General features: G+C 43.5%; 1 protein-coding gene across 1 annotated transcript; it reads left to right on the forward strand.

Annotated features, from left to right (window-relative positions):
• On the forward strand, positions 1–26,956 carry LOC132710034 (uncharacterized). Its single transcript, XM_060685373.2, has 3 exons — positions 1–90; positions 3,188–5,283; positions 24,098–26,956. Exons 2-3 carry the CDS (start codon positions 3,856–3,858, stop codon positions 25,463–25,465), a joined length of 2,796 nt encoding a protein of 931 aa, XP_060541356.2. The 5' UTR covers positions 1–90; positions 3,188–3,855; the 3' UTR covers positions 25,466–26,956.

Genomic DNA, 26,956 nt, shown 5'->3' on the forward strand with positions numbered 1-26,956 from the left:
AACTTCCTCTTCCGGATGACTGATGGGAGGAAGGTGGTGTGTGCAGAGCGGCTTTTGTGCTGTTTCCATGGTGGAAGCAGCAGCTGGCAGGTGAGTGGAGGGCTGCAGGTGGGAGGAGAGTCCGGGAGCAACTTGGGCTGGAAGCGGAGAAGCAACTGGGCTGAAGCCTCTCAGCTGCGGCTGCTGCAGGTTCCTTCCCTCCCCAAATGGAAGCCCACTGGTGCTGCAGGCTGGGAAACTGGGGGCTGCAATTTCTGCTGGTGGGAAGCTTGAAAAAGCCTCCTTCCAATGCAGGTTGAGCCTTTGGGGCTGGTTTCCCTCCAGAGGTTGTGGCTGCTCCGTCCCTGGAGGGTTTGTAACAGGGCTGGAAGGGACCTTGCAGGTCTTCTATTCCAACCTCCTGATCAAGCAGGAGACCCAGTATCATTTCAGACAAATGGCTGTCCTGTCTCTGTTTAAAAGCCTCCAGTGATGGATCCCCTACAACGTCTGAAGGCAAATCCTTCCCCTGGTTAACTGTTCTCAGCGTCAGAAGTTTCTCCTTAGTTCGAAGTTGCTTTTCTCCTTGCTTAGTTTCCATCCAGTTTCTAGTCCTGCCTTCAGGGGCTTTGGAGAATAGGTTGGCCCCTTCTTCTTTGTGGCAAGTCCTCAAGTATTGGAAGACTATCATGTCTCCCCTAGTCCTTCCTTTCACTAGACTAGACATTCCCAATTCCTGCAACTTTTCTTCCTATGCTTGCGCTCCAGCCCCCTAATCATCTTTGTTGCTCTTTTCTGCATTCTTTCCAGAGTTTCAACATCTTTTTTATGATACGGTACCAAACCTGTATGCAATTTTCTAAGTGTGGTCTTACTCTTTATAAAGTGGCACTAGTACTTCACATGACCATGTTTCTCTCTCTGTTAATGCAGCCTAGTATTGAATTAGCTTTTTTTTGCTGCTGCAATACATTGCTGGCTCATATCTAAATGATTGCCCAGTATGACTTAAAGGTCCCTCTGATTCTTGATGAACGTATCTTTTCTTTTATATACACTGAGAGCATATGCACCTAGACAAATTCCTTGTGTGTCCAATCACACTTGGCCAATAAAAAATTCTACTCTATTCTGTTCTGTTCTGTTCTGTTCCTGCTTGAGTCAGGTTCTACCTGTTCTGTAGCAGTACGTTTGGTTTTTCCTGCATAAGTGTAAAACCTTATTTTTTTTCATCCATCGAATTTCATTTTGTTAGGTAGGGCCCAGTGTTCAAATCTATCGAGATTCTCTATCTTGAGCCTATCTTCTGAGGTATTGGCTATTCCTGCCAACTTGGTGTCATTTGCAAATTTGATGCATTCCCGTTCGATTCCCTCATCTAAGGCATTTATGAAGATATTAAAGAGTACTAAAACAGGACCTTGGGATACCCACTGCTTACTTCCCTCCATATAGATATAGTCCCATTAAGGAATACACTTTGAGGGTGGTTTGTCAGCCAGTTAAGAATCCATCTGTGTGGATGGATGTACCTATCCCACATTTTTCTAATTTACCAAGAAGTAAGTTATAGTCTACTTTGTCAACTGCATTACTGAAATCCAATTATACTACGTATTGCATTGGTCCACTAATTTAGTCACTTTGTGTAAGAATGAAATAACATTTGTTTGGAATGATCTCTTTTTGACAAACCCATATTGACTTCTGGTTATATACAGTATTTGCTTGCTTCTAGGTGTTTGCAGATCTCTTGTTTCATTATCTTTTCCAGGATCTTCCCAGGTAGTGATGTCAGGCTAATTGGCCTGTAGTTTTATGATCCTTTTTTGAAGATGGGAACTACCATATTTTTCGGAGTATAAGATGCACCTTTTCCCCCCCTAACTACATCAGCTCTTTTCCAGTCCACCGGTAGTTCCTTGGTGTGTGAAGATCTTTGAAATCTATGGTTCAATGGTTCTTAGATCACGTCTGCTGGCTCCTTCAGAACTTTGGGATGTAATCAATGTACTCCTGGTGGTTAGAACTTGTCCAGAATGGACAGATGTTTTCCTATCATTTTCTTGCCTGTTTTAATTTGTATTCCTAGTCTGCCTTTTACAGTTCTGTTTTTGGTAGGTTTGGCTATTTTTTCTTTTTGTCTGAAGATAGATGCAGATAATGAATTAAGTAGCTCTGCTGTGTCTCTACTGCCCGTCACTTCCTTGCCATTGTCTCCCATTAATGGACTGAGACTTCAAGTTACTATGGCACAGTAGAAGCAGACGTGCACCTAGTCCACAAAATTTGTGGTAATCCTAGCAGTTGTTCAGTGACCGCACGTCAGCAGTGACTGTGATTTTGAAGGTGCAGGAAAAGAAATCACAGCAATTCGGGTTCTGTCAATAGTTTCACATTCATGATGGCTGCAGCATCCCACACTCACGATCCCAATTTGTAGCCTTCCCAGATAGCTTCTGACCAGCAAAATCAGTGGATATACTGGCAGGAATTTGCAAGTCACGATCATATGAAATTGCCTTTAACAACCCACAGTAATTTGCTTAACAACTACAGAGAAACAGATGTAAGTTGGCACTGTCATGTGACATCATGCTTAATGATTAGTGATGCTCAGTTCCAATTGTGGTAGGTTAAGTGAAGACTACTTGAATTGGAATTTCACCAGAGGGGTTGTAGACAGTATTTTCTGCTCTTATTTGCAGCTGAGGACTTCCATGAGCAAAAGTGGTGCTTCAAAGCTTGCAGAGGCTTTCGGCATCATTTCATCAGCTAAAGCCCCCACATCTCTAAATTTAGCTCCAAAGGTATGACTGTAACTAAATTGGGACATTTTGTCAGGCTTGAAAGACATAGATTTTCTCCCTGTATACATGTGTAGGTGGGTGTATCTTTATTTCTCTCTATGCATATATCTGCAATGATATAACCTATCCCCAACACTTCAAGATATATTTGATGATAATACTTTGCATTGCTAAGAATTTATGATTAACCCAACTAAATAACTGAATCTGATTGAATGGATATTTGAACATGGATCTCAATAGTACTCCATGTGTCATATGAATCATCAATAATGTAAGTGATTATTCTAGTATTGGGGCATGTTTGTTTTTTCATCGTAATATATACTTTTTTTCTTTTCTCACATCATCTCTAACCATTTTATAAACAAAGTTACACTTTTCTTTGATTCTTACAGACAAAGAGGATGGCAATAAAATCACTCTAGACAACTGTAAATAACAAGCAAAGTTGAAAAGGGAAGAAAATCAAGCCAGAAATCAAAATATGTTCCGTTTCCTTCAGAAAATCATACAATGATGCTCTTCCTCCAGCAGCTGTTAGACAAAAGAGAGAAAATCAAAAAAGAATAAGCAGATTATGCAGAACTGAAGGATACATTACATGAAAAGTGAAGAGAGATTATTTATCATTCAGAAAAAGAGGGAAATATCTGGAAGTCCGTGAGGAGGAAACTGTCAATAGTAAAGTCACGTAGAACAGACAGGAATACAGGCTTCTCCCTGTGAAGAAGAAAACGGCTTGAATGATAGCACCACTAAAGAAGGCATTGTCCATATTTGTTTACCTCCTCAAGAATACTGGCTGTAGAAAAGCTCCATAGATTTGCCTATTGTGGGAAAAGCACAGATTGCAAATGTCCTGATTATGGGAAAGTCACAATTCCTGCCTAGGATTAAACCAGAAGATTCACATAGGAGAGAAATGCTTTGAATGTTCTGATTGTTGGGAAACTTTCAGTTATAATTCCAACTTGGTGATAGACCAGAGGAATCATAAAGGAGAAAAACCCGTTCAATGGCCGGATTGTGGGAGAAGTTTCAGTCATAATTCCTGCCTTACTCCATGGAGAAACCTTATGAGTGTCAAGATTGTGGGAAAGGTTTCATTAGAAATTCCAACCTCCTGAGACACAGGATCATGCACACAGAAGAGAAACACTTTGAATGTCCTGACTGTGGGAAAAGCTTTAGTAATAATTCCAATCTGGTGACACACCAGAGGACTCACACAGGAGAGAAACCCTTTGAATGTCTTGACTGTGGGAAACGTTACAGTCAGAAATCTCACCTGGTAATACACCAGAGGACTCACACAGAAGAGAAACACTTTGAATGTCCTGACTGTGGGAAAAGCTTTAGTAATAATTCCAATCTGCTGACACACCAGAGGACTCACACAGGAGAGAAACCCTTTGAATGTCTTGACTGTGGGAAACGTTACAGTCAGAAATCTCACCTGGTAATACACCAGAGGACTCACACAGAAGAGAAACACTTTGAATATCCTGACTGTGGGAAAAGCTTTAGTAATAATTCCAATCTGCTGACACACCAGAGGACTCACACAGGAGAGAAACCCTTTGAATGTCCTATCTGTGGGAAAAGCTTTAGTAATAATTCCAATCTGGTGACACACCAGAGGACTCACACAGGAGAGAAACCCTTTGAATGTCCTGACTGTGGGAAACGTTACAGTCAAAATTCCCACCTGGTAGCACACCAGAGAACTCACACAGGAGAGAAACCCTTTGAATGTCCTATCTGTGGGAAAAGCTTTAGTAATAATTCCAATCTGGTGACACACCAGAGGACTCACACAGGAGAGAAACCCTTTGAATGTCCTATCTGTGGGAAACGTTACAGTCAGAATATCCAAATGCTATTACACCAGTGGACTCACACAGAAGAGAAACCTTTTGAATGCCCTCTCTGTGGGAAAAGCTATTGTGATAATTACAAACTTCTGAGACACCAGAGGACTCACACAGGAGAGAAACCCTTTGAATGTCCTGACTGTGGGAAACGTTACAGTCAAAATTCCCACCTGGTAGCACACCAGAGAACTCACACAGGAGAGAAACCCTTTGAATGTCCTATCTGTGGGAAAAGCTTTAGTAATAATTCCAATCTGGTGACACACCAGAGGACTCACACAGGAGAGAAACCCTTTGAATGTCCTATCTGTGGGAAACGTTACAGTCAGAATATCCAGATGCTATTACACCAGTGGACTCACACAGAAGAGAAACCTTTTGAATGCCCTCTCTGTGGGAAAAGCTATTGTGATAATTACAATCTTCTGAGACACCAGAGGAGTCACACAGGAGAGAAACCCTATGAATGTCCTGATTGTGGGAGATGTTTCAGTCGCAATTACACGTTGGTGATACACCAGAAGACTCACACAGAAGATAAAGCCTTTGTATGTCCTATCTGTAGGAAACGTTTTTGTTATAATTCCAGTCTTGTGAGACACCAGAGGACTCACACCATGAAGAAATCTTTGAAATGACTAGTCTCTAGACATTACTTCAAGCATAAATCATCCCTTATTGCACACAAGGTAATCTATATGAGAAATAGTAGATGAGTTTAGAGAATGCTGGAATTTCATTTGTGATCTCCCATTGAAAGTTTAGATGAGAAATTGATTGTTTGAATTTTGGCCTGATTCATTTTGCTCAAACATTTTTCAGGATTAAATTCGTAAGTGGAGAGAAAAGGAAAATGGAAAATGGTTAACTAGTTTCTGGTTATTAGCAGAAGCTTCTGGATATTTCCTTTTCCAGAAGTAGTTGAATTCCTCAAAAAGGATTTTTGGGTGGAGCTTTTGTATTTTGATTCTGGAATTCCCACATGTGTAGTTTCAATCTTCTACCTTGGTTTCCACCCAGATTCTGAGCCCCAGAATTCCGCAGTCGGCATAAAAGTAGTCCTCAAGATATGACTATTATGGACCTTGAATTATGGGTGCATGTTGCAATGGCTGTTAAGCGAAATTGCTTTCCTTAACTACCCAAATCCCTCTGCTCTCCCTGAGGCAGCCATTAATCAAATATGTGAGTCGCTATGCTGAACACTGTCTACTCAGAGCTGGGGAAAACTCTTGGAGATCTAGTGCATGGCCAGGCTTGCGTGCCATAGGCATCTCTAGGCCCCCTCTCCCTCCAAGACATCCTTGTACTCTGTATCCTAACCCTTGTGTCCCCTGGGCCCTTCACTCCCTCCCAGCGTCCCCTTACACCTGACTCCCACCCCACCCAACCTCACACCCTCCTCCTTCTTACCTTTTGAATATCTCTGAACCTCATGGTGGGGACAGAGGGAAGGACATGCATCCTTGGGCCTCATGATTTTGTCCTGGAAGTAGCCACCATTTTCAGTGGACCCTGGATTCATCCCTGCTGTGAACTGTGGTAATGGTGCAACATGCCACACTACATCCTGCCCCAAACGGCAGTTTGCATGGGTTGCACGACAAGCTATGTAGTATATTGCCACTCGCGGCCGCAGAAGACGTCAGATGGCTGTGCAACAAGTGTCGGGGTGTGCTTGCCCTAGCTGCGATGGTCCTAAAGTAATCGGCTAAGAAATCCTCCAAAACTAAGAAGTGGTGCTCATTTTGAGCCCCAAAAGAAAATAAAACTAGGTCTTATTTTCAGGGAGACGGGTATGTATATGCAATTCTATGAACTCACGATTGACCCAAGTCAACAAATAAATTTCATAACTGAATGGCTGTCAGGTTCCGAAATAAAAGACTGCAAATCTTGATGATGATGGTTAGAAGATGCTTTATTGATACAGACTGACATCCATAAATAATGAAAGGAAATATTGTTGGAGTTATTGCTCTGTGCTCCCCACCACCTTATAAAGTCTTGTGCCTAAGCAGGGCATTAAAGGAGCCCCAATCTTCTACCCACCCTCCTAATCCAAGGGCTAGCCGCCCACACACTGGTCATACCCACCTCATTCCTACCTACTTCCTACTGCAGGGAATGTCAGTAAGACACAATCAGCCCTAATCAGCCCCAGTTCTGCCAGCACTTTCAGCTCTTTCAGCCTCAGTCTTGCCAGCAGTTTCAACTCCCAGTTTAGGCCAGCATGTCCAGGGCTGCTAGGCTTACTCCTTCCCTCTGGGAGCCTCCCATCGCTCGGAGATGCTTGCAATTCAACCACGGAGAAGGCTGCTGGCTGCCTTATGACATCATCCTTCCCTTGAGGAATGAGAGTAGGCTGTAGCAGTGGCTGGCGGCCTCCTGGAGACTAGGATCCAGGTTAGCTCGGTGGGCTGTGGCAGCGCTGGCTGCGCCGGGGATGACATGTGGACCCCTACCATGAGGACCACGCCTGGAATATAAAGATTACAGTAAGTGGTAGCACAAGTCAGGGGCCCTGGGTTTGTCTGGATTCTTCCTGTGGAATCTAGTGGTCAGTCTCGGGGCCTTGACGTCCTCCATCGGGACCCAGGATGCCTCTGACAGCAGATACCCTTTCCACATTATCAAATACTGGAGTTTCTTTCTGTGCCAGCAGGTATCTAGTATGTCCTCTACCTCATAGTGTTGTTCCCTTCCTACCATGGTAGGAGGTGAAGGGGCAATCCTGAGGCCCCTCAGGGGAGTTATATGGACTGGTCAGAGTAGGCTACAATGGAATACCGGATGGGTTTTCCCTAGTAATCGGGGAAGACGGAGTTGCACGCTTACCGGATTAATGACTCGTATTATCGGGAAGGACCCTATAAACTTAGGGCCTAGTTTCTTTCAGGGATATGGGTAGTTTCGGAAACTTGGTAGAAAGGTACACTGGTTGACCCACCCTGAACATGGGTGGGGCTCTTTTTGGCCCCCGGCTTTTTGTAACCTGTAGCCGTGTGGTTTAGGGCTTTCTTGACGCTTCCCCATACGTTCCTCATTCGGTCTGACCATTCTTTGACTCCTATATTGGCTGGATCTATACTAGGGCACTCTGGTATCGGCATGAACTCTCTTCCCGACACTGAAATGGAATGGAGTAAACCCTGTACTGCTATGTACAGCATTATTATATGCTACTTCAGCATATGGCAGTAGGTCTGCCCAGTCCATTTGCTGATGTTTGATATAGCATCTCAGGTAACGTTCCACCATGGCATTGGCTCTTTCGGTTGCCCCATTGGTAGCAGGATGGAACGCATGTCTATCACAGTCCAGATGACTGTATTTCCTTGACTCTCTGGTAGCTCCACGATAAAGTCCATGGCTATCTGTTCCCAGGGATGTGTGGGGTCTGCTATTGTTTACAATAAGCCTAATGTTTTCCCTTGTGGGGTTTTCATGGTAGCGCACACCATACAGCTCCGTACATATTCCGCTACATTTTTTTCATAGAGGACCACCAGAACTGGCGATTGATGAGGTGCAATGTCTTTAAATACCCAAAGTGTCCAGCAGGTCAATCGTCATGACAGCTCTGGAGTACCCTTAACCGCACATCCGGGGGAACATACAGCTTTGACGCCTTCCAAACAAAGCCATCCCTAAGTGTAAGGACAGAGCGATTTTCATTATACCACTGGTCTCTTGGTAATGCGGTTTGGATGGCCTGCGGAACAGCCCCACTGGAACCTGCTGGGTTATAGATGCCGACTGGGCGACAATCAGTGGTTCGATGGTTTCGGTATGATGGTATGATGGCTTGCACTACCTCCTCCCTGGTGCTCTCATATGGTGGCTTCCGGGACAGAGCATCAGCCAGGAAATTTCTCCCTGTGGGTATGTATTTCAAAGTGAAATTGAATTGTCTGAAATAAAGAGCCCACCTCACTTGTTTTGGCGACAGCCTCCTGGGTTGTTGCAAAGCCCCCAAGTTCTTGTGGTCCGTCCACACTTCAAATGGTACTCCACCACAGGGGTGAAATTTAAAATTTGTTATTACCGGTTCAGTGGGTGTGGCTTGGTGGGGGTGGGGGGGTAATGTGACGGTGGTCATGGCCAACTTTTTTTTTTAACTTTTAAAAGCATTTTTTCTACAACCTTAAGAGGTTGCACAAAAAATACTTTTAAAAGCTTCTGACGATCAAGCAAGTCAGCTGGGATCGCCAGAGGCTTTTATAGGCATTTTTTTCCTACACCCTCTTTGGCTGAAGGGGTTGCAGAAAAAAATGCTTTGAAAAGCCTCTGGTGATCCCAGCTGAGCCGTGCGATAATCGGAGGCTTTTTTTTTAACTTTTAAAAGCATTTTTTTCAGCCGAAGTGGTTGTAGAAAAAATGCTTTTAAAAGTAAAAAAACCCAGCCTCTGATGATCACGCAACTCAGCTGGGCATGGGGGGCCAGGAATTTTTGCTACCTGTTCTCTGAACCACCTGCCGCCATTGCTACTGGATCAGGTGATCCAGTCCGAACCGGGAGCATTTCACCCCTGCTCCACCACCTTCCAGGAGGTGTCGCCAGATCACCAACACCCACTTAACAGCAAAGGTCCCCTTTCCCCAGATTGGCCAATTATGCTCAGTCTCTGTTAACTTTCATGACGTGTATGCACATGGCTGCAGTGCTCCCTCCTCATTCCTTTGTAGAAGAACTGCAGCCACAGTCACATCAGGGGCATCATTGGGATAAGTTGGTGTTAGAAGTTGGAGAACCCCAGAAAGCTTTGTAACTGCTTTCGGGTCTTAGGCACCTGCCAGTCTATCACCTGTCTCACCTTAGAAGGGTCCTCCGTAATATGCCTCCCGGAGATCCAGTTTAGTAAACACGCTTCCCTCGGCCAACCGGGCCAACATGTCCTTCATTAACGGCAGTGGATACAGCTGTTTTATGCACACTGCTAATTCCTCGGAAATCCACACATAATCTCAACCCACCATCCTTTTTCTCTTGAAACAGGACAGGCGCAGCACTTGTTTTCACTAAAGGCGTCTTTTAGATCGGCCTAGACCTCTGGATAACCCAGGTCTCCGGGTTTCCCTGACTGTGTTAGAATATTATATTTCTCCAAAGAAGAAATGGAGAAACATGTTCTTAGAGGCAGAAAGCAGCCCCCAGTCTTTCTTAATAGCTTACAGCAGATGCTCATTAAGAAATCCTGGGCCAGCCTATTCACAAACAAAATACCTTCACCTCCAGGTGATGGGATTAAGGACAGGACATGACCTTAACCTATGCATTGGAAAAAGTGGAAACAATACTGGTCCATGAAGGAAGGAACACTGGAGGCAATAGATAATAGGGTAAAATCAATTACAGGGATGAAATCCTCCATGGGTCACTAGCGCTTTGCCTGCTTGCACATGCACGGTGCCTGCAAGATGCATGATGTGTGCCCACAGACGCAAAATGCACACGCACATCAAATGCATCATTTGCACAGAGAAACAAACCATTTGACGGTAAGTACAACATGGAGGGGGGTAACAGCTGCGTCACTCAGTACAAATTCGCTAGAAAGCAAGATTTCCTGCTTTCTAGTGAATATATATCACGCGGCACAGCTGATCGTCTGATATACCAGTTCAGACCAACTGGTAGCTTTTTTTTTTACTACCGGTTTGCTGAACCAGTAGATTTTATCACTACCGGTTCACCCGAACCAGTCTGAACCGGTAGGATTTCACCACTACAAGGAAGTCACAATTAAGACCCATCATGTGCCTTTGCAAAACAAGTAAAACTAATCAAATAATAAAAGCAAACAAAGCAAAGCTCAAAATTACAAAATACTGTAAACTGTATAAAAATCCTTGCACTCATCAAGCTACTTTGTCAGCTGTCCCAGAACTGCATGCTGTGGTTCTGCTCATCAATAAACGTACCTTCTTTCCTAAGCAGCTAGCCTCCATTTTATTTCCAGAGCCTCTCTCCCCGCTTAGAACTGAACCAGATGGATATTTCTTCCAACATCCTGCTGTGATCTTTTCTTCTTGGCGATACCTGCTTGTTACCCCGGTGGTAGCAGTGCCAAGATGCTGACAAATTTGTTGCAACAGCCTTAGTGTTTAAGCTCTGAAAAAGAAACTCTACGATGAAAAATGTTTCATTTCTAAAAAAAGCATTGTGCTGCTCTTTAAATAGCTTTTGAGAATGAAAGAAATGGGTATTGTCAGCATTGCTGTGAATGTGGGGGTAAAGCTGTCTTCCCAACACACGGGAGTTGTTTCCATTTCTTTCATTCCTCTCTCAGGGCTTCTTAAAAATTTCCAAATAATCTCGACAAGTAAAGAGAGGAACAATAATTGGAGCAGAGAACTGGAATTTTAGCTCTGCAAATGAATCATCCTGATTGCTAAATTTAGAAGACACCAACGAATTGCAGGTTTGTTCATTTTACTAACACAATTCAGAGGACTGGTAATATATATATATATTTTCTATCATTTTGCAAATGATCCCTCTGCAAACGGATGCCCACAACCAGGGCCAGGTCAGGGGTGAGGAGGAACCAAGAACCTCCTTTGGCCTGAGCCTCCAGCTCCAGGTAGCTTCAAATTTAAACATGTTTGAAAGTTTCTAAATTTTAAAACATTAACATATTTAATGTTTCCCTTCACTCATTTTTGATGTCGTTTTTTTTGCATAGCTGTCATTATGTCTCATTATGGTTAAGACCTAAAAACCCTTAAAATGGCCAAAGCCTCTGAATCTTGGACTGTAATGCATAATCATGCATTCTGAACCCCTGTTCAGAATCTACCTCAGTGGGTTCTCCCAGAAGTGATGAAAGAATTACTGATGGATGATGGATTCAACAGCAAGAGGTAGATGTTGAGGCAGATGAAATAGATTAAATATGACTGATGTAAGGAGATACAAGATCCCAAGGGAGGAGCATGGGAGATTTGTCAAAAAGTCAGTAAGAGTTGAAATACTAAAAAGGGCAAGAGATGATGGATAGATATAGAATACTTAAGATGGCAATTGCTTCATTAAGGGTTAGAAAACAGGTAGAAAATAGAAATTGGGAAAATAGTATTCATACATAATAGAATACATTATAATTACTATGTATACATAAATGTTAGAAGTTGAAAGGTATTATTATGTATACCTAAACAGTATTGTTATTAGTATTGTGTATAAAGTACATTGACCCAGACTGTTCACTAAGCACTTACAGATATTTTTAAAAAAAACTTATTTAAAAATTATATTTAAAAAAAATCTACCCCAGTGGGAACTAATTATATTTATCAGCCATGGATTTCTGATTATTTGGGGGAATACAGTTGGACAGTAAGACAGGGAACAGAAGAACTTGGAAGAGCTTATGGCTTTGCTGGCTACCGCAAGAGTTCATTGCAAAGAATGTGACTTCTTTTTTCCTCTTGGAGATGTCTGATGCATAGAACCAAAGCCCCAGAAGGCAAGAAAGAGGGGGGCAATGGGTATGATTCCGAATATAAAAATAATAATAGTTTTATGTCATGATTAAGGATTAAGTGCAGATTATAAATAAATATTAATTGAATTTCAATAGACAAAGAATACACATTAAAACTAATACGAGCTAAAGAGCAGAATAAGGTAAAAGTTCCCCTCGCACATATGTGCCAACTCTAGGGGGAGGTGCTCATCTCAGTTTCAAAGCCGAAGATCAAGAGCTGTCCGAAGACGTCTCTGTGGTCATGTGGCCTACATGGCTAAACGCCAAAGGTGCATGGAACGCTGTTATCTTCCCACCAAAGGTGGTCCCTATTTTTTCTATTTGCATTTTATACGTGCTTTCAAACTGCTAGGTTGACAGAAGCTGGGACAAGTAACGGGAGCTCACCCCATTACACGGTACTAGGGATTTGAACTGCTGAACTGCCGACCTTTCGATCAACAAGCTCACCATGTTAGCCACTGAGCCACTGTGTCCCGATAATAACAGAATATCCAACCAAAAAAACCTCTTTCACAGCAATGCAGACAATATCTGTTTTTTCATTCTTAAAAGCTATTTAATGCATTTTTTTTTTAGAAAAGCAATATTTTCCATCATATAATTTCTTTTTCAAAGCTCCAACACCAAGGCAGTTGCAACAAATTTGTCAGCATCTTGGCGCTGCTACCACCGGGGTAACAAGCCGGCACCTCCAAGACTACAAAATCATAGCAAGAGGAGTTTATGAACCTAAGAACCCTGCACTCAAAACCACAATGCTTTTACTTCTTAAGCTACAACCTCTGTGCATATTTTTTTACCATGTAATTTTTTTAGAAGCTTCAGCAGCTTACTGGGACCACTCAGAAACTCTGCTTATGACTCACAGATAGTTTGTGCAAAGGATATGCTGGCTAAGAAATTCTGGCCTCCAAATCTGGAAGACATTCAGGATGCAGAAGGATGAAACTGAACGTTGCGTTTCTCTAAGACACATTAAAACTAGCATGAGGGGAATAGCAGAATATCAAAAAAAAATAAAAAAAAATACAACAACCCTCTACAATAAAAAGATAAATTAGGCACCCCTCCCAAACTTACTAACACTATATATCTAACAAAATTGAGCAAATTAAAAGGCAGCCCGAAACAAACACCAGAGGAGCTAGTCACAGGGCCAGGCAGAAGCCACTACCCAATCAGAGGAACCCTCCGTTTTCTCAGAAGAAAAGTATGAAACTAACTCAGATCGAAAGATGAAAAAGATCTGTTATCTGGAGAGTAAGGACGAGCCGGTTACAGAGTAAACTGAATTTTGAAAGTTGTAGCTTTCAATTTGCTGTTGAAGCAGCAGGAAGAGCTCAATGGGTAGATTTGTGGGGAAGAAGATGATCCAGGTTGGTGTAGTGGTGAAAGCTACAGGTTAGAGACTGGGAAATACTCAGTTGCAGTCCGCCTAAAGTGTGAAGCCATCTGTGCAGCTTTGGGCAGTCCTATCAGGTCTAGGCCTAAGAAAGAAAGGGGGAAACCACTTGACTGACTTGAAGGCACCAAACCAGGGGTGAAATGCTCCGGGTTCGGAACGGATCGCCTGATCCGGTAGCGATGGTGGCGGGTGGTTCGAACAACCGGTAGCAAAAATCCGTGCACAACCCCATGCCCACCTGAGCTGCGCGATATCAGAGGCTTTTTTTTTTACTTTTAAAAGCATTTTTTCTACAACCTGTTCAGCCGAAAAAATACTTTAAATGCTTTAAAAAAAAAAAAAGTTGGCCCTACCTTTCTAAAAAGATTAGCCTGGTGATCACTTAGCCATGTGGTTTGATGGGCTATTCTATTTTTGTCCTTTTTTTAAACAATTTTTTTGGGGGGGAAACATTTCTTCTACCATATATAGGCAATCAGGCCCTCTTTCTTAGGCTCCATTTTCTAGGCCCTGCTGCATATTTTTTCTGTAACCTAATGGAGACTTCAGTGCAAGCAAATTTACAGAATTTATACACGGCATTTAGGAGATAAAATTTCCTCCTTCAGGAATGACGCTTGGTGGTTGATGCTCTTGGACGCAGCCCTGGCCAGCAGGAGTGAAGCTGTCTCCCCTGCAGTGTCCAAAATCCTGGGAGCCACAGGAAATCAGATTTTGGGGTATTAGAGAGGTTTTGATCTCCACTGAGAGCCACCCCTAAGAAAGCTGATTGTGTAATTCTATAAAACCTTCATGAACTTTTACCACTGAACACATAGCTAATCTTTGTAAGATAAGCAGCATCACATTTCACTAGGCTCAGAAGACAAAAACGACTTGATAGCATTTAATCAGTGGAAACATGTTGCAAAGGCCTTAGACAGAGGCTGGAGAAGCATGTTTTTCTGTCTCCTGGTAGGAGATGGTGGTCAAACAGGCAACACCTGTGCCTAGAAAGCGGGTATCATCCGTGGTTGAGCTTAAAGGAGTTAAAACCATAGAGTACTTTATTGCTAGAAAGGTTGGAAGGCGAGGGAAGAGTAGAAGGCAGTCGAGTTTCCTTTTGAAAAAGCACCTTTGGGACAGCCGAACTTCCTCTTCCGGATGACTGATGGGAGGAAGTTGGTGTGCAGAGCGGCTTTCCTGCTGTTTCCATGGTGGAAGCAGCAGCTGGCAGGTGAGTGGAGGGCAGCAGGTGGGAGGAGAGTCCGGGAGCAACTTGGGCTGGAAGCGGAGAAGCAACTGGGCTGAAGCCTCTCAGCTGCGGCTGCTGCAGGTTCCTTCCCTCCCCAAATGGAAGCCCACTGGTGCTGCAGGCTGGGAAACTGGGGGCTGCAATTTCTGCTGGTGGGAAGCTTGAAAAAGCCTCTTTCAAGTGGAGGTTGGTTCTTTGGGAATGGCTTCCCTCCAGAGGTTGTGGCTGCTCCCATCACTGGAGGGTTTGTAACAGGGCTGGAAGGGACCTTGCAGGTCTTCTATTCCAACCTCCTGATCAAGCAGGAGACCTAATATCATTTCAGACAAATGTCTGTCCTGTCATACGGTGACCAAACCTGTATGCAATTTCCTAAGTGTGGTCTTACTCTTTATAAAGTGGCACTAGTACTTCACATGACCATGTTTCTCTCTCTCTGTTAATGCAGCCTAGTATTGAATTAGCTTTTTTTTTGCTGCTGCAATACATTGCTGGCTCATATCTAAATGATTGCCCAGTATGACTTAAAGGTCCCTCTGATTCTTGATGAACGTATCTTTTCTTTTATATACACTGAGAGCATATGCACCTAGACAAATTCCTTGTGTGTCCAATCACACTTGGCCAATAAAAAATTCTACTCTGTTCTGTTCTGTTCTGTTCCTGCTTGAGTCAGGTTCTACCTGTTCTGTAACAGTACATTTGGTTTTTCCTGCATAAGTATAAAACCTTATATTTTTCCTCCCTCGAACTTCATTTTGTTAGGTAGGGCCCAGTGTTCAAATCTATCGAGATTCTCTATCTTGAGCCTATCTTCTGAGGTATTGGCTATTCCTGCTACCTTGGTGTCATTTGCAAATTTGATGCGTTCCTGTTCGATTCCCTCATCTAAGGCATTTACAAAGATATTAAAGAGTACTAAAACAGAACCTTGGGGTAACCACTGCTTCCTTCCCTCCATATAGATATAGTCCCATTAAGGAATACACTTTGAGGGTGGTTTGTCAGCCAGTTACGAATCCATCTGTGTGGATGGATGTACCTATCCCACATTTTTCTAATTTACCAAGAAGTAGGTTATGGTCTACTTTGTCAACTGCATTACTGAAATCTATTTTTAAAAAATTTTTTAAATTATATTTTTATTGTTAAAGAATAACAGAAAGAAAAAAAAAACAATACAAAAATCAATAGTAAGGAAAGAAAATTTTTTCCCCCCAACGTGCTATACAAACGGAAAGGAAGTTTTAGGAAATTGAAGTCTTCAATTCTTCCAGAAATCTCTTTGATAAGGTACTGGTGCCGATTCATCCAATCTCCCAAGTGCAAAGTCCACAAATGGTTGCCAAGTGTTCCAAAAAACATTTTATTTGTATATAACACTTCTAATTTTAATATCACAAGTCAATTTATCATTTAATGCAAATTTCCATGTTTCATTATACCATTCTTCTAATTTTAAGTCAACATTTAATTTCCAATATCTAGCAATTATAATCCTCCCCATTATAACCAAAATCCTCACCAATTCACTTGGTGAACAACTGGATATCTCCACTTGTTAATGTTGTTTCATTCAATATTAATAATAATATGGTTTCCAATTTCAATTTGACCCTCTTCTTAATTATTTCAAATATTTCATTTTCTATCCTAGACCAAAAAAGTTCAACCCCATTACATTTACACCACATATGAGCATATGTCCCGAGTTCCACTTTACATCTCCAACACATTTTATCAACTTTATTATCCGTTTGAAAAAGTCTTATTGGGGTCAAATACCACTTCCAAATAACTTTATAGTTATGTTCTTTAATCCTTATTGATAATGTCCTCATTATTCTACTAACCCAGTTCATATTCCAATTTTGATCAGAAATTTCAATACCCAGTTCTTTTACCCAATTCTCTTTCATTACCCTTTGTGAATTATTATCAGAGTTAATAATTTTATAAATTTTACTAACTAATCCCTTTGGCCCAATTTCATCTTTTATTATTCGATATGTCAAATTTTCAAATTCCGTTTCCTTTCTACTCTCATCATTCCTTTCTTTACATTTCCTAGGTAGGTTATAGTCTACTTTGTCAACTGCATTACTGAAATCTAATTATACTACGTATTGCATTGGTCCACTAATTTAGTCACTTTGTGTAAGAATGAAATAACATTTGTTTGGAATGATCTCTTTTTGACAAACCCATGTTGACTTCTGATTATATACAGTATTTGCTTGCTTCTAGGTGTTTGCAGATCTCTTGTTTCATTATCTTTTCCAGGATCTTCCCAGGTAGTGATGTCAGGCTAATTGGCCTGTAGTTTTATGATCCTTTTTTGAAGATGGGAACTACCATATTTTTCGGAGTATAAGATGCACCTTTTCCCCTCCTAACTACATCAGCTCTTTTCCAGTCCACCGGTAGTTCCTTGGTGCGTGAAGATCTTTGAAATCTATGGTTCAATGGTTCTTAGATCACCTCTGCTGGCTCCTTCAGAACTTTGGGATGTAATCAATGTAGTCCTGGTGGTTAGAACTTGTCCAGAATGGACAGGCGTTTTCCTATCATTTTCTTGCCTGTTTTAATTTGTATTCCTAGTCTGCCTTTTACAGTTCTGTTTTTGGTAGGTTTGGCTATTTTTTCTTTTTGCCTGAAGATAGATGCAGATAATGAATTAAGTAGCTCTGCTGTGTCTCTACTGCCCGTCACTTCCTTGCCATCGTCTCCCATTAATGGACTGATTGTTTCCTTGACTTTTTTCTTGGTTTATACATGCTTTTAAATTATTTTTGACATTTGTTGCAAGTGTTAGTTCATTCTCAGCATGAGCTTCATTTCATCTTTGCAGATTCGGGCTATATGCTGGTATTCTGCCTTAGTTATGTGCCTCTCAGGTTGACCGTGCGAGACGCAATCAAAACACAGCAGCACCCCTTTCAGCTCTTTTTGGCACGCTGGTTTATTTGCGTCCGTGGACGGCTACACGCTGTGACTCGTAAAGACGAATGAAATCGGCGCTACAGTGTACTAAAAATGGGCGTTTATATAGCCCTCCCTTCTTATTAACCCTTTTAAACCATGGCCCTGTTTATCACCACACCCTTGTTAGCGCGTAAGTGTCCTAAGCTGGTTCTCAAAGGTGCTGGTTGCAGCATCATCTGGAGACGTCCTAAGCCCGTCGCACCCGATACCACCTCCCCTCGCCCCGCATATGGCTGCCTGCACCCAGTGCCACCACCACCAAGTATGTATATGTCCCTCGATGCTTTCAACACGCGTTAGCGGTGTCGAACAGGTTGCTAGGCTCGACAGGCAGCTCCCCGTTCACCAAGTGTCCTTCTGTAAGGGACAAATTACACATATTATCAGATTGTTGTGGTTTGTGAGGATATAGTTTATGAAATCGTCGAATTATACGACTCGCTTTCATTTGCTCTGCGGTATCCAGGAAGCCTCCTCTATTGGATAGCCCTTCCATTTAACCAGGTAATGGAGAACCCCCCGTTTCCATCTAGAGTCTAGGATGTCATCAACCTCGTAATGACCCTCTGTAATCGGACCAGGACGTTCAAATGTTTGGGTATGGCTGGTGGGTTTGAGAAGTCTACTATGAAACATGGGGTGAATCTTCCCCAGTAACGGAGGTAACTTTAAAACCACAGTCACAAGATTTATTGTCCTCACCACTGGGAACGGGCCTAAATATTTTGGTCCCAGTTTCCTACTAGGCAGTCGTAGTTTGATGTACTTGGTGGAGAGATATACCACGTCCCCCACCTTAAAAGGTTGGAATGGTGCACGTTTTTTATCCGCCTGGGTTTTATATACGCGATAACAGATTTATCCACTGCTAAGTCCCCATAAACGGCAGGTACACCAACAGGACATGTATTGCTATCTATCCCCAAAGCCACCCCTTGCTCTTTTGGGATCTTCTGGATATCTGGATCTGGACCTAGCGGCAAATGGAGTTTCCTGAATTCCCCCTCCCACCAGATCATGGGTTTCCATTTGTCTAGCCAGGCCAGACCCAGAATCACGGGCTCGATCATCGTATCCACCACCACAAACCGTATATACTCCCAATGGGCCCCTATTTCCATCCTTACCAACTCCGTGACCTGGGTTACCGGGGCCCCCCCTAACGTGGATCCATCCATTTGCTCGAACGTTATCGGGGGTTTTAGTGATCGTAACCGGATACCCAAACGGGTGGCTACAGTACGTCTCATCAAGCATCGTGTACATCCAGAATCGATAAGGGCCTCGTGTTGTACCCGTCCCGCCCCCTTTAACGGGATTAGTGTGATGGGTATGAGGAAGGGACGAATGGGCTCACTTACCATCGGGTCGCTGGTATCCTCTTCCTCATCGCTATCAGCCACTACCACGGGGACTACACCAGGGAGTATAGCAGGACCCGGTCCCCCTGTGTTGGTTCCAGTGGGACTCTGTCCTTGCTGTGACAGGGCCCTGGTTTTCTCTGGAGTTGGTCGCCCACGGAGCTTCCCACTGGTTGTCGGAACGTTTGGCCCAGGTGGTTGAACCGGTGGCCACGGGCACTCCAGAGCCCTATGGCCGGGCTGGTTGCATCGGAAACAGCGTAATGTTCGGCGTGTGGAGTCAGCCACACGGGGATCGAGCTCCCCTCTCCCTACTGCTCTGACGGGACCCGGTCAGTCTGGCTGGCGTCGGAGGGGGATCGCGCTCACAGCACCCTTCACCAGAAACTCTCAATCCCACATCTAGGTCAATAGCTGCTTTACACTACTCGGACAGGCGGGGTGGCATGCCCCAATATACGCAGGCCTGTCTTAGTTCACGATCCAAGCCAAGATGGAATTGATGAACAAGCATGCGTTCGGGCCAACCCCTCACCCTCCCTGCGAGCCGACAGAACTCCTTTACATATTCCTTTGCTGGATGTCCCCGTTGTTTCAGGGCTACGAGCTCCCCCTCAGCCACCTGGGTTTCTGTATCATCCTCAAACTGTACCCTGAGTCCTTCCAGGAACAAACCAACATCAGTGAGCTCTCGAGCGTGATCATTGTGAAGGTCCGCTACCCAGTCAGCAGCTTCCCCTGTTAAGGTTGTTGTTATGGCGACTACCATGGACCACTGGGTTGGATACAGACGCCCATATAGGTCAAGGTAGCTAAGTATCTGGCTCAGGAAAAGGGCCACACGGTCTGGGTTGCCATCGAACATGGTCTGCAAGGGGGGCGGTCCCCAGACCGGTTGGGGGCCCCACACCCCAGCCTGCCCAACCGGCACAGCTGGATAAGCCATCGGTCCAGCAGTCGGAGCCGTACCCGGGCCTGAAGGGCCCCGCATTAATCCAGACACTGTCCCTGTAGCCATGCCTCCCAATGGCCCAAATGACTGTGTTGTAGCAGAATGGGTAGCCGGGGGTTGGGTATCGCTTTGAGAGGGACCCAACCGTAGCTTGGGGCTAGCCAATCGAAACCTAGTCTCTGTCCCTGCAGAAGACGCTGGCCAGCCTGGGCTGGGCTCCGCCCCCGCCATCCATGGTTGCCAGGACTGCGCATCCCGGAAGCTAGCTTCCCCAAAACGCTCTTGAAGGACTTCTATAGTTGAGTGGCCCAAACCTGTTGAATAACTCCACTCGCCGTCGTCATCATCCACCCAACGACGCTCTCTCCAGCGGTGGAAACGTTCGCTGTAAGGGAGCAATGCTTGGCCCTTCGGGGCTCCTGTCGGGGCTGTCAAGGCAGGACTCTGCCACCACTCCCCCAACTCCGTCGGGGAGGGGGGCCTACTCTTTGCTGTGACAGCATTCTTCCCCTCCTCTCCTTGGCTGCGACCGGCAGCGCTCTTTCGGACGAATCGAAGGTGGATCCTCAGCTGGGCTTTCTCCTGATGCCGGCGAGTCCTCTTCCTCTGGGGGCGGTGTTGCAGCGGCGGTTGGGTCCACCCCCTCCGCCATCCCGCTGAAGCAAGTATTAAGAGCAGCGCCGATTTCCTCTCAGGTTGACCATGCGAGACGCAATCAAAACACAGCAGCACCCCTTTCAGCTCTTTTTGGCACGCTGGTTTATTCGCGTCCGTGGACAGCTACACGCTGTGACTCGTAAAGACGAATGAAATCGGCGCTACAGTGTACTAGAAATGGGCGTTTATATAGCCCTCCCTTCTTATTAACCCTTTTAAACCGCGGCCCTGTTTATCACCACACCCTTGTTAGCGTGTAAGTGTCCTCAGCTGGTTCTTGAAGGTGCTGGTTGCAGCGTCATCTGGAGACATCCTAAGCCCGTCGCACCCGATACCACCTCCCCTCGCCCCGCATACAGCTGCCTGCACCCAGTGCCACCACCATCAAGTATGTACATGTCCCTCGATGCTTTCAACACACGTTAGCGGTGTCGAGCAGGTTGCTAGGCTCGACAGTGTCTCTCTTTCAATTTTTTATACTTATCCTTTTTGTCTTTCAGTTTATCAGAGAGATCTTTCTGCAACCATGCTGTTTCCCATGCTCCTTGCATTGTTTTCTCCTTCAGGATTTTTATGCAAGAAATTTTGCTTAGGCTCCGAATTTGTTAAAATTAGCTCTTCTGAAGTTTAAGACACTTGTTGGATTATATTCTATTACTTGTATTTGCATTATACTGAATTCCATTAAGATGTGGTCACTCACCCAAGGTTCCGACAACTTCAACTCCTTCTATCACTTCTCTATTAGTAAGAATTAAGTCGAGTATAGTTTTTTCTCTAGTTCCCTCCTCTACCTTTTGGATGACGAAGTTGTCGCCTAAATTGGTTAGGAATCTGTTCAGTCACCTACTTGCTGTAGAGTTTATCTCCCAGTTTATATCACGACAGTAAAAGTCTCCCGTTAGAACTTGATGTTTGTTGCATTCATCCTGGTGGGCTTCTCATGAGTAGTCCAGATTAGAGAAAGCACAAGGACAGGTGTTTCTCGTGATGAGAGAGCCCAGAGCTGACTCTGTCACCCTCTTTTATTATGCAAAGGTATAGGGCGTATCAGAAGGCATGATTACAACTATACATTCTCATATTACATCTGTGATACAAAGGATTTTCTCCATATCTGGACATAACTTTCACATCCTACCATATTACAGTAAATCACGTGAATTCTAGGAAAGCAATACTTAAGGTGCAAAACAAAACTTAACTCTGGCTGTGTTATCATATTTGGCTTTGTTCCCAGCATCCCATCACCTGCCAACAGAGAGGCCCCGTTCTACAAGGAGATGTCTCTGCTTATGCAGGCACAGCCTATGTTATTAACAAAGAGAGAACGAATAGGGCCCTTCAGAGAGTATCCATATGAACCCGCTTTTCATAGTCAGATTATTTCGGTGCTAAGCTCCATACACGTGTCCAACCAGTTAAACTGGTCTATACATGTACTATGACCACCGCATTCCCACAGAGGTTGCCCTCTTGATATAGTTTGTAATCTACATGTGTATTGAAAATGACAGATGAATAAAATTTACAAGTTTTTTTTACTTCCATGTCTTGCCAATAAGTATGGTATTTCCTGTCCCACCATCCATGTATTAACCAGGTTCAATTGTGCTTAATCCAGCACTTCTAAGAAATAGCTATTGAGGATCTTTTGACATATTTGGTTGCACAGGTAGTCCTCACTTACCACTTCTTCCCTGAGACTTCAAGTTACTATGGCACAGTAGAAGCAGACGTGCACCTAGTCCACAGAATTTGTGGTAATCCTAGCACTTGTTCAGTGACCGCACGTCAGCAGTGACTCTAGTTTTGAAGGTTTAGGAAAAGAAATCACAGCAATTCGGGTTCTGCCAATAGTTTCACATTTATCATGGCTGCAGCATCCCACACTCACGATCCCAATTTGTGGCCTTCCCAGATAGCTTCTGACCAGCAAAATCAGTGGATATATTGGCAGGAATTTGCAAGTTACGGTCTCATGAAATTGCCTTTAACAACCCACAGTAATTTGCTTAACAACTACAGAGAAACAGATGTAAGTTGGCACTGTCATGTGACATCATGCTTAATGATTAGTGATGCTCAGTTCCAATTGTGGTAGGTTAAGTGAAGACTACTTGAATTGGAATTTCACCAGAGGGGTTGTAGACAGTATTTTCTGCTCTTATTTGCAGCTGAGGACTTCCATGAGCAAAAGTGGTGCTTCAAAGCTTGCAGAGGCTTTCGGCATCATTTCATCAGCTAAAGCCCCCACATCTCTAAATTTAGCTCCAAAGGTTTGACTGTAACCAAATTGGGACATTTTGTCAGGCTTGAAAGACATAGATTTTCTCCCTGTAAACATGTGTAGGTGGGTGTATCTTTATGTCTCTCTATGCATATATCTGCAATGATATAACCTATCCCCAACACTTCAAGATATATTTGATGATAATACTTTGCATTGCTAAGAATTTATGATTAACCCAACTAAATAACTGAATTTGATTGAATGGATATTTGAACATGGATCTCAATAGTACTCCATGTGTCATATGAATCATCAATAATGTAAGTGATTATTCTAGTATTGGGGCATGTTTGTTTTTTCATCGTAATATATACTTTTTTCTTTTCTCACATCATCTCTAATCATTTTATAAACAAAGTTACACTTTTCTTTGAATCTTACAGACAAAGAGGATGGCAATAAGAGCACTCTGGACAACTGTAAATAACAAGCAAAGTTGAAAAGGGAAGAAAATCAAGCCAGAAATCAAAATATGTTCCGTTTCCTTCAGAAAATCATACAATGATGCTCTTCCTCCAGCAGCTGTTAGACAAAAGAGAGAAAATCAAAAAAGAATAAGCAGATTATGCAGAACTGAAGGATACATTACATGAAAAGTGAAGAGAGATTATTTATCATTCAGAAAAAGAGGGAAATATCTGGAAGTCAGTGAGGAGGAAACTGTCAATAGTAAAGTCACGTAGAACAGACAGGAATACAGGCTTCTCCCTGTGAAGAAGAAAACGGCTTGAATGATAGCACCACTAAAGAAGGCATTGTCCATATTTGTTTACCTCCTCAAGAATACTGGCTGTAGAAAAGCTCCATAGATTTGCCTATTGTGGGAAAAGCACAGATTGCAAATGTCCTGATTATGGGAAAGTCACAATTCCTGCCTAGGATTAAACCAGAAGATTCACATAGGAGACAAATGCTTTGAATGTTCTGATTGTTGGGAAACTTTCAGTTATAATTCCAACTTGGTGATAGACCAGAGGAATCATAAAGGAGAAAAACCCGTTCAATGGCCGGATTGTGGGAGAAGTTTCAGTCATAATTCCTGCCTTACTCCATGGAGAAACCTTATGAGTGTCAAGATTGTGGGAAAGGTTTCATTAGAAATTCCAACCTCCTGAGACACAGGATCACGCACACAGAAGAGAAACACTTTGAATGTCCTGACTGTGGGAAAAGCTTTAGTAATAATTCCAATCTGCTGACACACCAGAGGACTCACACAGGAGAGAAACCCTTTGAATGTCTTGACTGTGGGAAACGTTACAGTCAGAAATCTCACCTGGTAATACACCAGAGGACTCACACAGGAGAGAAACCCTTTGAATGTCCTATCTGTGGGAAAAGCTTTAGTAATAATTCCAATCTGGTGACACACCAGAGGACTCACACAGGAGAGAAACCCTTTGAATGTCCTGACTGTGGGAAACGTTACAGTCAAAATTCCCACCTGGTAGCCCACCAGAGAACTCACACAGGAGAAAAACCCTTTGAATGTCCTATCTGTGGGAAAAGCTTTAGTAATAATTCCAATCTGGTGACACACCAAAGGACTCACACAGGAGAGAAACCCTTTGAATGCCCTATGTGTGGGAAACGTTACAGTCAAAATTCCCACCTGGTAGCACACCAGAGAACTCACACAGGAGAGAAACCCTTTGAATGTCCTATCTGTGGGAAAAGCTTTAGTAATAATTCCAATCTGGTGACACACCAGAGGACTCACACAGGAGAGAAACCCTTTGAATGTCCTATCTGTGGGAAACGTTACAGTCAGAATATCCAGATGCTATTACACCAGTGGACTCACACAGAAGAGAAACCTTTTGAATGCCCTCTCTGTGGGAAAAGCTATTGTGATACTTACAATCTTCTGAGACACCAGAGGACTCACACAGGAGAGAAACCCTTTGAATGTCCTGACTGTGGGAAACGTTACAGTCAAAATTCCCACCTGGTAGCACACCAGAGAACTCACACAGGAGAAAAACCCTTTGAATGTCCTATCTGTGGGAAAAGCTTTAGTAGTAATTCCAATCTGGTGACACACCAGAGGACTCACACAGGAGAGAAACCCTTTGAATGCCCTATCTGTGGGAAACGTTACAGTCAGAATATCCAGATGCTATTACACCAGTGGACTCACACAGAAGAGAAACCTTTTGAATGCCCTCTCTGTGGGAAAAGCTATTGTGATAATTACAATCTTCTGAGACACCAGAGGAGTCACACAGGAGAGAAACCCTATGAATGTCCTGATTGTGAGAGATGTTTCAGTCGCAATTACACGCTGGTGATACACCAGAAGACTCACACAGAAGATAAAGCTTTTGTATGTCCTATCTGTAGGAAACATTTTTGTTATAATTCCAGTCTTGTGAGACACCAGTGGACTCACACCATGAAGAAATCTTTGAAATGACTAGTCTCTAGACATTACTTCAAGCATAAATCATCCCTTATTGCACACAAGGTAATCTATATGAGGAATAGTAGATGAGTTTAGAGAATGCTGGAATTTCATTTGTGATCTCCCATTGAAAGTTTAGATGAGAAATTGATTGTTTGAATTTTGGCCTGATTCATTTTGCTCAAACATTTTTCAGGATTAAATTCGTAGGTGGAGAGAAAAGGAAAATGGGAAATGGTTAACTAGTTTCTGGTTATTAGCAGAAGCTTCTGGATATTTCCTTTTCCAGAAGTAGTTGAATTCCTCAAAAAGGAATTTTGGGTGGAGCTTTTGTATTTTGATTATGGAATTCCCACATGTGTAGTTTCAATCTTCTACCTTGGTTTCCACCCAGATTCTGAGCCCCAGAATTCCGCAGTCGGCATAAAAGTAGTCCTCAAGATATGACTATTATGGACCTTGAATTATGGGTGCATGTTGCAACGGCTGTTAAGCGAAATTGCTTTCCTTAACTACCCAAATCCCTCTGCTCTCCCTGAGGCAGCCATTAATCAAATATGTGAATCGCTTTTTTTTTTTAATTTGATTTATATGCCGCCCTTCTCTGGAGACTCAGGGCGGCTTACAATGCGTTAAGCAATAGCCTTCATACTTTTGTATATTTTTACACAAAGTCAGCTTATTGCCCCCACAAACTGGGTCCTCATTTCACCTACCTTAGAAAGGATGGAAGGCTGAGTCAACCTTGAGCCTTGGAGAGATTCGAACCAGCAGTAATTGCAGGCAGCTGTGTTAATAACAGGGTGCTTAGACCACTGTACCATCAAGGCTATGCTGAACACTGTCTACTCAGAGCTGGGGAAAACTCTTGGAGATCTAGTGCATGGCCAGGCTTGCGTGCCATAGGCATCTCTAGGCCCCCTCTCCCTCCAAGACATCCTTGTACTCTGTATCCTAACCCTTGTGTCCCCTGGGCCTTTCACTCCCTCCCAGCGTCCCCTTACACCTGACTCCCACCCCACCCAACCTCACACCCTCCTCCTTCTTACCTTTTGAATATCTCTGAACCTCATGGTGGGGACAGAGGGAAGGACATGCATCCTTGGGCCTCATGATTTTGTCCTGGAAGTAGCCACCATTTTCAGTGGACCCTGGATTCATCCCTGCTGTGAACTGTGGTAATGAACACGCCACACTACATCCTGCCACAAACGGCAGCTTGCATGGCCACTTGCGGCCACAGAAGACGTCAGATGGCTGTGCAACAAGTGTCGGGGTGTGCTTGCCCTGCTGCGATGGTCCTAAAGTAAGCGGCTAAGAAATCCTCCAAAACTAAGAAGTGGGGCTCATTTTGAGCCCCAAAAGAAAATAAAACTAGGTCTTATTTTCAGGGAGACGGGTATGTATATGCAATTCTATGAACTCACGATTGACCCAAGTCAACAAATAAATTTCATAACTGAATGGCTGTCAGGTTCCGAAATAAAAGACTGCAAATCTTGA

This window comes from Pantherophis guttatus, chromosome 2, assembly GCF_059756535.1.
Source record: "Pantherophis guttatus breed Tessera chromosome 2, ASM5975653v1, whole genome shotgun sequence".
In the NCBI taxonomy this organism is placed as follows: domain Eukaryota; kingdom Metazoa; phylum Chordata; class Lepidosauria; order Squamata; family Colubridae; genus Pantherophis; species Pantherophis guttatus.

What these genes read in the sequence shown, in the direction of transcription:
- LOC132710034 (XM_060685373.2), top strand. Translation starts at nt 3,856, where the DNA reads ATGGAGAAACCTTATGAGTGTCAAGATTGTGGGAAAGGTTTCATTAGA. An exon ending in GACACCAGAGGACTCACACC is followed by an intron (nt 5,284 to 24,097) that starts ATGAAGAAATCT and finishes TTCCTGCCTTAC; the next exon opens with TCCATGGAGAAACCTTATGA.